This window comes from Pyrus communis, chromosome 4, assembly GCF_041283825.1.
Source record: "Pyrus communis isolate YQ-2024b chromosome 4, ASM4128382v1, whole genome shotgun sequence".
NCBI lineage: Eukaryota > Viridiplantae > Streptophyta > Magnoliopsida > Rosales > Rosaceae > Pyrus > Pyrus communis.
In genome coordinates, this window is record NC_142568.1 from 2221052 (window position 1) to 2232752 (window position 11701).

The 11701-nt window shown below is 36.4% G+C and overlaps 1 protein-coding gene and 1 pseudogene across 1 annotated transcript; one reads left to right on the forward strand and one right to left on the reverse strand.

Annotated features, from left to right (window-relative positions):
- Window positions 1-114: 114 nt before the first annotated feature.
- Window positions 115-6424, reverse strand: LOC148697288 (disease resistance protein Roq1-like). The gene is made up of 5 exons (XM_088692251.1): window positions 5714-6424; window positions 2987-4094; window positions 2213-2494; window positions 964-2124; window positions 115-541 (listed from the first exon to the last, which is right to left on the reverse strand). Exons 1-5 carry the CDS (start codon window positions 6286-6288, stop codon window positions 497-499), a joined length of 3171 nt encoding a protein of 1056 aa, XP_088548377.1. The 5' UTR covers window positions 6289-6424; the 3' UTR covers window positions 115-496.
- Window positions 6425-9390: 2966 nt separating this feature from the next.
- On the forward strand, window positions 9391-11610 carry LOC148697289 (uncharacterized; annotated as a pseudogene).
- The last annotated feature ends 91 nt before the right edge of the window (window positions 11611-11701 follow it).

The window sequence follows — 11701 nt, forward strand, 5'->3', positions numbered from 1 at the left end:
TCAAGCATATTTTTCTGCGAGATGCTTTGCTGCTGGATGTTCGTCCTTTGCATAATGTGTTCGTATTTAGATGTAAAAACTTACGTATGCCATGGGTACTTTGTAGATATAAAATTTTATTTGTAATTGGGAGTAATTTTTTGCTGGCCAATTGACATACAAACATCCATAAATACAATTAAATTGAGTCATGTGTGAATGTGCAATCTTGATTGATAGAATGAGTACCCATCCATCATGCCACGTTATCTTGAAAGAGAGCACGTCGTTATTGCATGACATTTTAAGCTGATAGTGCAGGCATGAACACTGTCCATGGTTACAGTTATGAGCCTATATAGTATGACCACGAACATGACTTTTGGAAGCTATAAGTTGCCCTACCCTTTAACTTTATGATCTTGTTTACATCTGTCAGTGGTTTTAAAAAGGGATTTTTGACAGCTGTTCAACCAATGTTCTACTTACCGCAATTTTTTCCTTCGCTGGAAGAGCATCAACTATATTGGACGACGGGGGAGAAACGCTGGAGCGTGACCCGCTGTTCCAAATAAAGTTAGACTTCAAATGTTCCATTGGCTCCAAGATCTCTTGGAAGTTTTCAAGTTTGGGGCACCAAGAGAGATCGAGTTCCTCGAGATATTTCAACTTATAAATGCTCTTTGGAATACTTGAAAGCCCTTTGCAATGATGTAGATCAAGTATTTTGAGAGCATGGAGAAACTCGATTGATGAGTGTAGCTCTTGAACTGTTGTTCCACTTAAATTTAAAGACTTCAAATGTTCCATTGGCTCCAAGATCTCTGGGAAGTTTTCAAGTTTGGGGCACCAAGAGAGATCGAGTTTCTCGAGATATTTCAACTTACAAATGCTCCTTGGAATACTTGAGAGCCCTTTGCAACGATTTAGATCAAGTATTTTGAGAGCATGGAGAAACTCGATTGATGAGTGTAGCTCTTGAACCGTTGTTCCACTTAAATTTAAAGACTCCAAATGTTCCATTGGCTCCAAGATCTCTGGGAAGTTTTCAAGTTTGGGGCACCAAGAGAGATCGAGTTCCTCGAGATATTTCAACTTACAAATGCTCTTTGGAATACTTGAAAGCCCTTCGCAACGATTTAGATCAAGTATTTTGAGAGCATGGAGAAACTCGATTGATGAGTGTAGCTCTTGAACCGTTGTTCCACTTAAATTTAAAGACTTCAAATGTTCCATTGGCTCCAAGATCTCTGGGAAGTTTTCAAGTTTGGGGCACCAAGAGAGATCGAGTTCCTCGAGATATTTCAACTTACAAATGCTCTTTGGAATACTTGAAAGCCCTTCGCAACGATGTAGATCAAGTATTTTGAGAGCATGGAGAAACTCGATTGATGAGTGTAGCTCTTGAACTGTTGTTCCACTTAAATTTAAAGACTTCAAATGTTCCATTGGCTCCAAGATCTCTGGGAAGTTTTCAAGTTTGGGGCACCAAGAGAGATCGAGTTTCTCGAGATATTTCAACTTACAAATGCTCGTTGGAATACTTGAAAGTCTTTCGCAACCATGTAGATCAAGTATTTTGAGAGCATGGAGAAACTCGATTGATGAGTGTAGCTCTTGAACCGTTGTACCACTTAAATTTAAAGACTCCAAATGTTCCATTGGCTCCAAGATCTTTGGAAAGTTTTCAAGTTTAAAGCAGTTGGAGAGATTGAGTTCCTTGAGATATTTCAACTTACAAATGTTGGTTGGTAGACTCACAAGTCTCTGGCAATGAATCAATGATAATTTAGTTATATCCCTCGGAAGCTCAGAAAACTCGGCAAGAGATGTGCAGCCATCTAGATTAAAAGAACCAGAGACTTTCAGCTTACACATGTTGCTTGGAAGTTTCTCAAGGTCTCCGCAATGACTTATATTCAAATAAGAAATTTTTTCGTGAGACCAAACTGATTGGGTCAACTCCTTTATACCAGTGTAAGATAAATCCAAGTATTTAATATTTCCTGGCATCTCTGGAATTTCAACCAAACTTCCACAGCCAGAGAGATTTATGTCCACAATTTTTAGACCCCCAGAGAGATTTGGAACTTCAGTGAGATCTATAGAGCCATGCAGATCGAGCACTTGTAAGTTGACAAGTCTCTGTAAGAAGAGTAGAGAGAAATATCAAGAATTAATATAATTTCTACACTAAATTTTATACAAGAGTTAGAATAGGCATACAATATACCTGGTCTTCTTTCCAGAGCTTCTTAACTCGGCTCCATGGCATATGAAGCTCAACTAGATTTTCCAGCGAGAATTTTGACGGCAAAGATTCCAGTGGATATCCTAACCAGTCAAGGTAGCGAAGAGAATCGGGAAGGTCTACAGAAGCGGTGGGTTTGAAGTCAATTATTTGAGAATTATGCACAAATAGCATTCTTAGGTTTGACATCAGTTTGAAGTTCCATGGTCGTCGCTCTTCACTCTTATGCCATTTAAGGAATATGGCTTCAACAATTGGACTTTCCTAACAATAAGAACAAAGTTTAAATGTATATATTTTCAACATGTTAAAATGTAATGCTTATTTGGAAAAAGAATTCAACAAAGTTATAGAATAATCTAGAGTATTTGCGATGGTAATGATGTACAAGTTTCTAGTAAAATATCCAAGATAATTTTAATAAAATAACAAAGACTACATAGACTTCCTATCACAATTAAAAAATAGTAGAGTTACTCTTATCACTTAGTTGTACCATCACTTGTACTATCTTTCTAATAGAAGTAGGACCCGTCAATGCATGGGGGTCTCATCTCTATTAGAGAGATGATACAAATAATGATATAAATAAATATTAAGAATAGCATTTTTGCAATAAAATTAATATTTTAAGAATCTGACTTCTTTTTATAAATGAGTTTTATTTTGTTGTGTTATCTTCTCAGGTTTGCTATTTATTTTTTCTTTAAAAAAAAAAGAAAAGAAAAGAAAGCATTGAATGCATTTGGCTCTTACCATGTTACTATTCAGTACACGATAGATTTCCTCACTCATGAACAACCTACTCCGTTTACTAGGATCTTCAATACATTGTTCCTGAACAATTGTCCTTCCCATTTCTTGTAGCGAATCGTGCATCTCTATGACTTTCCTAACCCATTTGTCTGAATAAATTGATATGAGAGACCTATCACGGAGATTTCTAATTCCCGATATCGCAAAGAATCCACGAACATGTAACATTCGTTCTACCTCATTCACTTCCTTCCCTTTATGAAAACATGCTATATCCAGAAATATCTGCTTCTCATTTTCTTCCAATCTATTGTAACTTATTCTCAACACTTTCTGGATATCTTGTCTAGGAAATCGTTTCAATTTGTTGAATTCATCTTCCCAGTCTTCTTTGCTCTGGCAATTGAAGAACAAGGACCCCAGAATTATAAGATCTAAGGGAACGCCTCTGGCATAATCCACGATCTTTTTTGACAACTCCTCATAATCTGCTTTACAAGTAGTGTTATTCTTGAAAGCATGCAAATAGAAGAGCTGAAGAGCGTCATCCGATTTTAATACCTCAACTTCGTAGATATTCTCCTCTTCAACAATTTGTCTAAGTGTGTCCTTATCTCTACTTGTGATAATGATTCTACTTCCAGTGCCATACCGCTGAAGATCACCAGCTAAACGTTGCATTTGCATTGGACTACTCATATCATCAATAACAATGAGGACCTTTGTGCGGCTAAGCCTCCTTCGAACAATAATTGATTCTATGGATAGACTTTCTCCCTTGAAAATGTCACTTAGAAGTTTCTTTTGCAAGCAATCTAGTCCATCTGGTTGTTCTGATTTCTCCCTGACATTTTTAAGAAAACAAGAAGCTTCGAATTTAGAAGAGAGTTTGTGAAATACAGTTTCAGCAAGGGTGGTCTTGCCAATACCACCCATGCCCCAAATACCTATAGTGATGCAAGCGTCCTTTGAGTCAATGCCCAGTCGCAATTCAATTTGCTGAATGCGGCTTTCAATTCCAACCAGGCCATCTAAATCACATGATGATTCACAATTCAAGTTTGTCCAAATTTGATCGACAACATTCTTAATTAGATCTGCCTCCGTCCTGGCATATATACATGTATGATTATGTAGAAAAAAGACAATAGTTAGCCTTAAAGGCTAGTTGCAAAAGTTGTCACGTAAATAAAGAAATATACTAAAAGTTTTAACACCGTATATTTGTGCAAGAAAAGAAATCTTGTGTATTCTCTCCTCAAAATAAAATTAAAGCAATATTAAAATAGAAATACATTTGTTTTTAGGTAAACAACAATACAACTAAGTAAGCTTGCATATTATAGCATTCAACCCACTATCTTTTTGAAGAAAATTAACTTGTCCCACTAATGAAATCGTTAAGCCTAAAGAGAAATCAGATACGTTTAAATGAACTACAACTAATTACATGCTTGGCCAAGGAACAAGGCCACCCCTCCCCAAACCCACAAAAAAATGACAATTTCGTAATTACCCTAGCCTAAAGTTGGGAGGGGTGACCTTGTAGCTAAGCTATAGGGCAATTTCAATTTATTTACAGAATTTCTATCCCTTGAAAAAAAAATTCCTATACGCGGGGGTATGATTGGCGTGTTTGGGCCTAAAGTGGGCTTTGTTATGGGTGGCTAACGAGGAAGGCCTGATTCGATGTGCAAATGACCGTAAGGCCCATCCAGATTTTAGATCCAACGGTCTGAGGTAAAAGGTGGGTAGGCAATTATCATTTTAGAATAGGTAGAGGTGCGGGTTGCAGTCGGTGCGGGTTGAATGTTTGAATGGGTTATAGGTTGCAACACTATTCATTTGTATAAGATTACATGTTACTTTGATGTGATGTTGTTCTCTAAATTACAAGAAAAATTCCACTCTTCTTTATGATTTGATTTAATTACATGACAAATTTTTCGACCCGTAGCAACGGACGGGCATGAAGTCTTGTTAAATACAATTTTGAAGAATGTAGAATGAGATTTTTAGAGTGTTAATAACATTTCCCTATTAAATATTAAATGCACTAGAGTATTCAATTATTTTTAGCAATTAAGAGTCTCTCTTCAATAATTACACTTTTATTCCGTCATCTTCACTAAAATGTCTTAGATTTACATTAACAACTTCTATTTTTTAATTTGTAACATAGAAGCATGCATATGAGGGCAAAACAAACTCTCTGTGTTGACCAAGGAAGTTTGAAAAAGCTGATTAGTATTTGTGTAAAAATAATAGTAAATATGATTGTACATATATGTGCAGATAGAGTTGCTGTAAATATGTGTAAATAGAGTTGTTGTGATAAGTTTGAAAAGCTAATTGAACTGCATTCTACATCTGTTTTTTATGCAAAGACATTATATTTTGTGATTGCACCGTCTATTAAAATGTTCTATTTTATTCCATTCTTTACATGTTACTTTGATGTGATGTTGTTTTCTAAATTACAAGAAAAATTCCACTCTTCTTTATGATTTGATTTAATTACATGACAAATTTTTCGACCTGTAGCAACGGACGGGCATGAAGTCTTGTTAAAACCAAAATCTCCCCGCAATTGCATTGCAGCAAAGCTACAGTGCCCCACCCCTCCCCAAGTTTAAAATAGAGTAATGCTTTACCAAATCTAATCAAATTCTCACAAGTTTAAAGAAGATTTATAATTTTATACAAGTTAAATAATGAGTTACTTACCCGTGATTGTTTGAATAATCAAACCCAGACAGATCGGCTGCAGCCTTCAAAGCATCCCTCCACTTGTGCACCTTATCAATACTGTCCTTGAAACGTTTTTCAAGTTGAGCAAATGCATCCGCATAACTTCCATGTTGTTTTCGTACATCAGATGGATTGATGTCATAGAATACGGGTATAACCTTCTGGCCATATCTTTCCTTGCATTCGAGTATATGCACAAGCTCATCCAAACACCATGTGGAACAAGCATAGTTTTGTGAGAAAATGATCACCGAATGCGTGGATTTCTCGATTGCCTCTAGAAGGGCAGGTCCGATTTCTTCTCCTTTCTGAAGTCTGTAATCTATGTAGGTTTCAATTTTCTTCTGAAGTAAGGCAGCATGAAGATGGCTGGTAATACCACGGCGGGTGTCCTCACCTCTGAAACTGATAAACACATCATACTTTTCCCGACGAGGGGGGATATTAGCTACAATACCATCATCATCATCATCTCCAGCAGCAGCAGATGACGGAGAAGAAAATGTTAACCATCTGCAGCAAATCTGCAAGATCGTCATGATACACTCCATCTGTTTTTGTGTTTCTCTCAAGGTACTAACAATAGAGTTGTAAATTGTGAGTAAAAAAGAAGAGAAAGAAGCAAGCGATTGATAATATATGAAAGAAAGAAAAAGGGATATTTAGGTTATTGAAAATTTTATGACGCTCAGGCTTTCTTAGAAAATCGTTAAAGAGAAGAAATAAAAAAACCCCAACTCAAGCACCTTTATCTTCCGCGTACAAAAATTCAACGCGTTCAAAGCCAAGACAACAGGTAAGGCCAAGGGCTGCCCGCTAGGGTTGATGAAACATTGATGGACATAATATTATTCAATTTATTGAGAAATTATGTAGTAGCTTCATGCTTAAACTTGCAATAAACAATCACCAACATCAGTGACGAGATGCCAGGACGCAACACATGGCTTTTGTTTTTTTCTCTGGAGCGATGCATACGACTTTAGTATCTCAACAAATTCAATAATAACGAAAATGGGCCAGTAGCCGGCAACAGATTTCATAGCTCATGTTGAAATTTTTTTTTTTTCCAGAGATAGTATTTACGAAGTGATTTATAATATATTGATCCCGATAATAAGCATTGAACTTTATATCATTCATGCAGTGTTTGAAGAAGGGTGTTCGTCTATACCCATGCTTCAAAAGTTTGAGCGAATCTCTTAATCAGTGGGCTACAATAAGTTAAGTATCTAAAAGTCGGTCATAAAATTTAGTACTTAATCACCTACAGATAAAATAATTGTTAAGGCCGAAGAGCATTTTGACAAATCAATTGATGTGGGCTAAGCAATAAGGAGTATATAATAATATTAATTGTGTCTTTCATGACAAAAATAATAGTACGCAACTATTTATTGATGTAATCACAAATTAAAAAGTTTGAGCGAATCTCTTAATCAGTGGGCTACAATAAGTTAGTATCTAATAGTCGGTCATAAAATTACGCACTTAATCACCTACAGATAAAATAATTGTTGAGGCCGGAGAACATTTTGACAAATTAATTGATGTGGGCTAAGCAATAAGGAGTATATAATAATATTAATTGTGTGTTTCATGACAAAAATAATAGTACGCAACTATTTATTGATGTAATCACGAATTATATTTTAGTTAACTTGTGATTACTTTTGACCCAGAAAATGCGGTGGAGTTGGTCTGAGGCCGGCTGTGGTCCAAACTGGAAAGAAATTATTTGGCGGGTCCAAACTGGGGACAAATTACTGAGGGAGAAATTTTTTTTTTTTTTTTGGGGGGGGGGGGGGGTGTGGGGGGTAGGAATAAGTAAAAAAAGTGAGGAGAACAACATAGGCTTGACTCACAACGTTACACATCGCAAACGCACTCATAAAATACCAAAGTTAAATTCCAAAGTTTTAACGTAGTTGATCACCGGGACGTCTTAATTGACTTTTTAGGGTTGACCGTTGACTTTTTACGAAAATTTCCCTAGACTCTCTTTAGCGTATTTCGACTCTCTGATTTTAAATCCGCACCCCGTTTTCCCAAATTCAAACATTTAAATCAAGTTTTACTAACGGGTCCCAATGTTGTACTTAGGTGCAATTACTATCGGAGACTTCGACTTTCCTAGTTCGAACGGCTATGTCTTTGCCGGTATCTGTGAGTGGGTTTTTTCTTTTCTATAGCGTGTGTGTGTATATATATTTGTTAGTTTCCATTTACACATTTCATAAAGAGTTTTCTACAATATGCGTAGATTATCGTGACATGTATAAGAATTAGCGTATTAAAGGAAATTATGAAATTATACAACACCCTACGGGATGCACATGTATGCATAGTCTTATTTATGCCTTAAATTGAATTTACGGTAATGAATATCATTGTATTGATTAGAATTATCAAATTATCAATTTACTGTGGCATAATCATATTTACGTTATCTGCTCATTGTGTGCTGCACTGGTGTTAGTACTCGCCTGGGCCAGGGCTAGTCTTTCACGTGTATGTTCACATTGCACCACACGCTCACTTTGGATCCATTGTAGGTGCCAGTCCTGTCCTAGATTGCTATAGGCAATTAGGAATCGTATGTGATGCTTGTAGCGCTAGTCTTCACGTGATTGTAGTACTAGAGCGTAAATCCTTATTACACCTAATCCTATTCATGTCAAAATATCTTTGCATGAACTCGTGTGTCAGCTTGTGTCGATGAGCACTCGATGTGATATATTTATTTCTTCAAGATTTGGTGATTTCTAGAAGTTATATGCTTCTTTACGAATTTTACTGACATTTTGAGTTCTCAAGATGTTGCAGGCTCGGTAAATATTTTCTTACTAAACATAATATTTATATTTGGAAACTATACTTGTTTTACGGTGAGGGGTTATTATGTTTTCAAAAAGGTTTTTACAAAACTTTATTTTTAGGCCCGCTCACCCTTGTTTTTTACATCACTACACTTTTCCACATCACTATACTTTATGGCTTCGTCACCCTCTTGATGACGGCCAGCACAGCTTGATTCGGAGTCTAGGTGGACATTCTAGGTCGGGGTGTATCATAATGGGTATATCCATCTTCGTCAATACAAAAAATATATTCGTTTAGTTGAGACATTATAAGTTTGTAGGTATTAATTTCATTATTAAACATTTGATGTATAAAATGATCCAATGAATGGATTTTGTTGAGTATAAAAATTAAAACATTGATGATGTTGGCTTGTCTTTGATATCTCTCATAAGCACTTCAAAACTTTACTTTCCTACAAAATGCAACTTGTGTATTCTCAAGGTAATGGTTCGGAGAATAATGGATATACAACTACATACATATATATATATACATATATTATACTATTATATTATATATGAATTATATTGTTTACTATTCGGGTCGGATTCGGTTACGAATACGGTTTGGGGATCCCTATAACCATATCCAAAACCATAACCGAATAATATAAACGGTTTTTCCCCATATCCAAAATATACCCAAACTTCCATATCCAAATCCGTTCTATTCAGATGGTTATTCACGGTTATCGGGTTTAACGGTTAGAATTGTCATCCCTATTTCTAGGTCTTAGTCCCATCTAATCCAAATCTGATGCTAATCGTACATGGATTGAGAAAGCCTACATGGATCGGGAAGCTAATGCTATTGGCTTTTTGTGTAATGCCTCCAAGGTAGAACAAGCATTTTTGTTGTTTAAAGAAATGAAAAGGAATAGTATTGTTCCTGACGTCTATACCTATACTATTTTAATTGATAGTTTTTGTAAAGCTGGCCTTTTGAACAATCTCGGAGCTGGTTTAATGAAATGATACAAAATGGTTGTGCTCCAAACGTGGTGACATATACTGCTCTTATACATGTGTACCTTAAAGCAAAGAAGGTGTCTGATGCAGATCAACTGTTTGAGATGATGTTGATTGAAGGTTGCAATCCTAATGTTGTTACTTATACTGCTTTAATTGATGGTCATTGTAAAGCTGGTAGAATTGAAAAGGCTTGCCAGATATATGAGAGAATGAGAGGTAATGTGGACATCCCTGATGTTGATAAGTATTTTGGGAGTGATGATCAGAGTATTAGAGAACCTAATGTCTATACTTCGGGGGCTTTGGTGGATGGTTTATGCATAGCACACAAGGTTAAGGAGGCCCGTGACTGAACCATATTATTTTTTATGCTCTTATAGAAGGATTTTGCAAGTATGGGAAGCTAGATGAAGCACAAGAGGTGTTTGCTAAGATGTCAGAGCAAGGGTACAGTCCAAATGTGTATACGTACAGTTCTTTGATTGATAGACTGTTTAAGGATAAAAGACTGGATCTCGCTTTAAAAGTCTTGTCCAAAATGTTAGAAAACTCGTGTGCACCAGATGTTATCTACACAGAGATGATTGATGCCCTGTGTAAAGTTGGGAAAACAGATGAAGCCTATAAGCTTATGCTGACGATGGAAGAAAAAGGGTGTTATCCAAATGTTGTGACTTACACTGCAATGATAGATGGCATTGGGAAAGCAGGTAATATCGAAAAGTGTCTTGAGCTTTTTAAACAAATGAGCTCTAAGGGTTGTGCTCCAAATTTTGTCACCTATGGGGTTTTGATAAATCATTGCTGTTGAACTGGACTACTGGATGAAGCTCATAAGCTTTTGGATGAAATGAAACAAACACATTGGCCTAAGCATATGGCAGGCTACCGTAAAGTTATTGAAGGTTACAATCGAGAGTTCATGACCTCTCCTGGCTTTTAAATGAGATGAGTGAATGTGACACAGTGCCAATTACTCACATATACAAAGTTCTGATTGATACTTTTGCAAAGGCTGGAAGGTTGGAAGTGGCTCTTGAGCTGCTTGAAGAGATTTCATCATCTTCACCGTTTACATCTGTGAACAAGAATATGTACATTTCATTGACTGAGAGTCTTTCACATGCAAATAAGGTCGGCAAGGCACTGGAGATGTTTGCAGACATGATAAGGCATGGTGGTTTTCCAGAGCTGGATACATTCTTTCATCTTATTAAAGGGCTTATTAAAGCTAACAAGTGGGATGAAGCTCTTCAACTATCAGATAGCATATGCCACATGGTTTGTCTCTCTAATTCGTCTTCTCTTCCATAATGTAGTTTTCAACTATTTCTTTTACATAAAAATTTCTTTTTTCTCTTTATGTACATTTTCAACCATTTCTTTTCTTTTCTTTGCTTCCATTTTTTAGGTGTGAATATGATACATTTAATGCCCTAGAAAATGAAAAAAAAATTCCTGTGGTTTTTATTTCTTAGGCCTTTACCAAATAAACCTCAATCCAGTGCTCAAACTAAGAATTGCACGGAGAACATCTAATTTGCATTTAAGAAATAATGAATAGATAAAACATTGAACTACTTCTTCTATGTTAATGGTTTTAATATTGAAAATTGTTGAATTTAATGTGACATTTTGTGTTGTGTGAGCACATGCACAATTAAGGAAGCACAGTAACGAGTCTATTTGTTTCTGTATAATCTGCATGTAGATTATATTTGCCTTTTGGGATATTACAATTTGACTTGGTATTTGAAGTGGGGGAACCAGAAGCACATGTGGTGCCAGAAGGAGAGCTCTGACGCTAGCGGGAGTGGCGGGGAAAGGTTTGGGGTTAATCGGCGATTGTCGGCTCAAAGGATTGAGAGCTCGCCGACGGTGACGACTCAGGTGAGAATGGTTTCTGGGTTTTGGAATTTTAGGGATGCAGGTTGTAGGGAGCGAGAAGAGAGAGAGGCGAAAGATGAGATAGAGGGTTGGGTGGGGGAGAACTCAGAGAGGGGATCTGGGTTTTTGGGGAGGGGGCACACGGGTTGATTGTTTTTTTTTTGGTTTATTGTTTATTGTTTATTTTTTTAATTTTTTAATATTTAATTATTGTTTTAATAAAAATGGGTCCTGTTTTTAG

Bases quoted from the DNA above. Each gene is read 5' to 3' on its own strand.
- LOC148697288 (XM_088692251.1), bottom strand. From the start codon at position 6,288: ATGGAGTGTATCATGACGATCTTGCAGATTTGCTGCAGATGGTTAACA. The intron at 4,095-5,713 runs GTAAGTAACTCA...TATATATGCCAG, and splicing joins GATTATTCAAACAATCACGG to GACGGAGGCAGATCTAATTA. The intron at 542-963 runs GTTCAAGAGCTA...TATTTGGAACAG, and splicing joins TAAATTTAAGTGGAACAACG to CGGGTCACGCTCCAGCGTTT.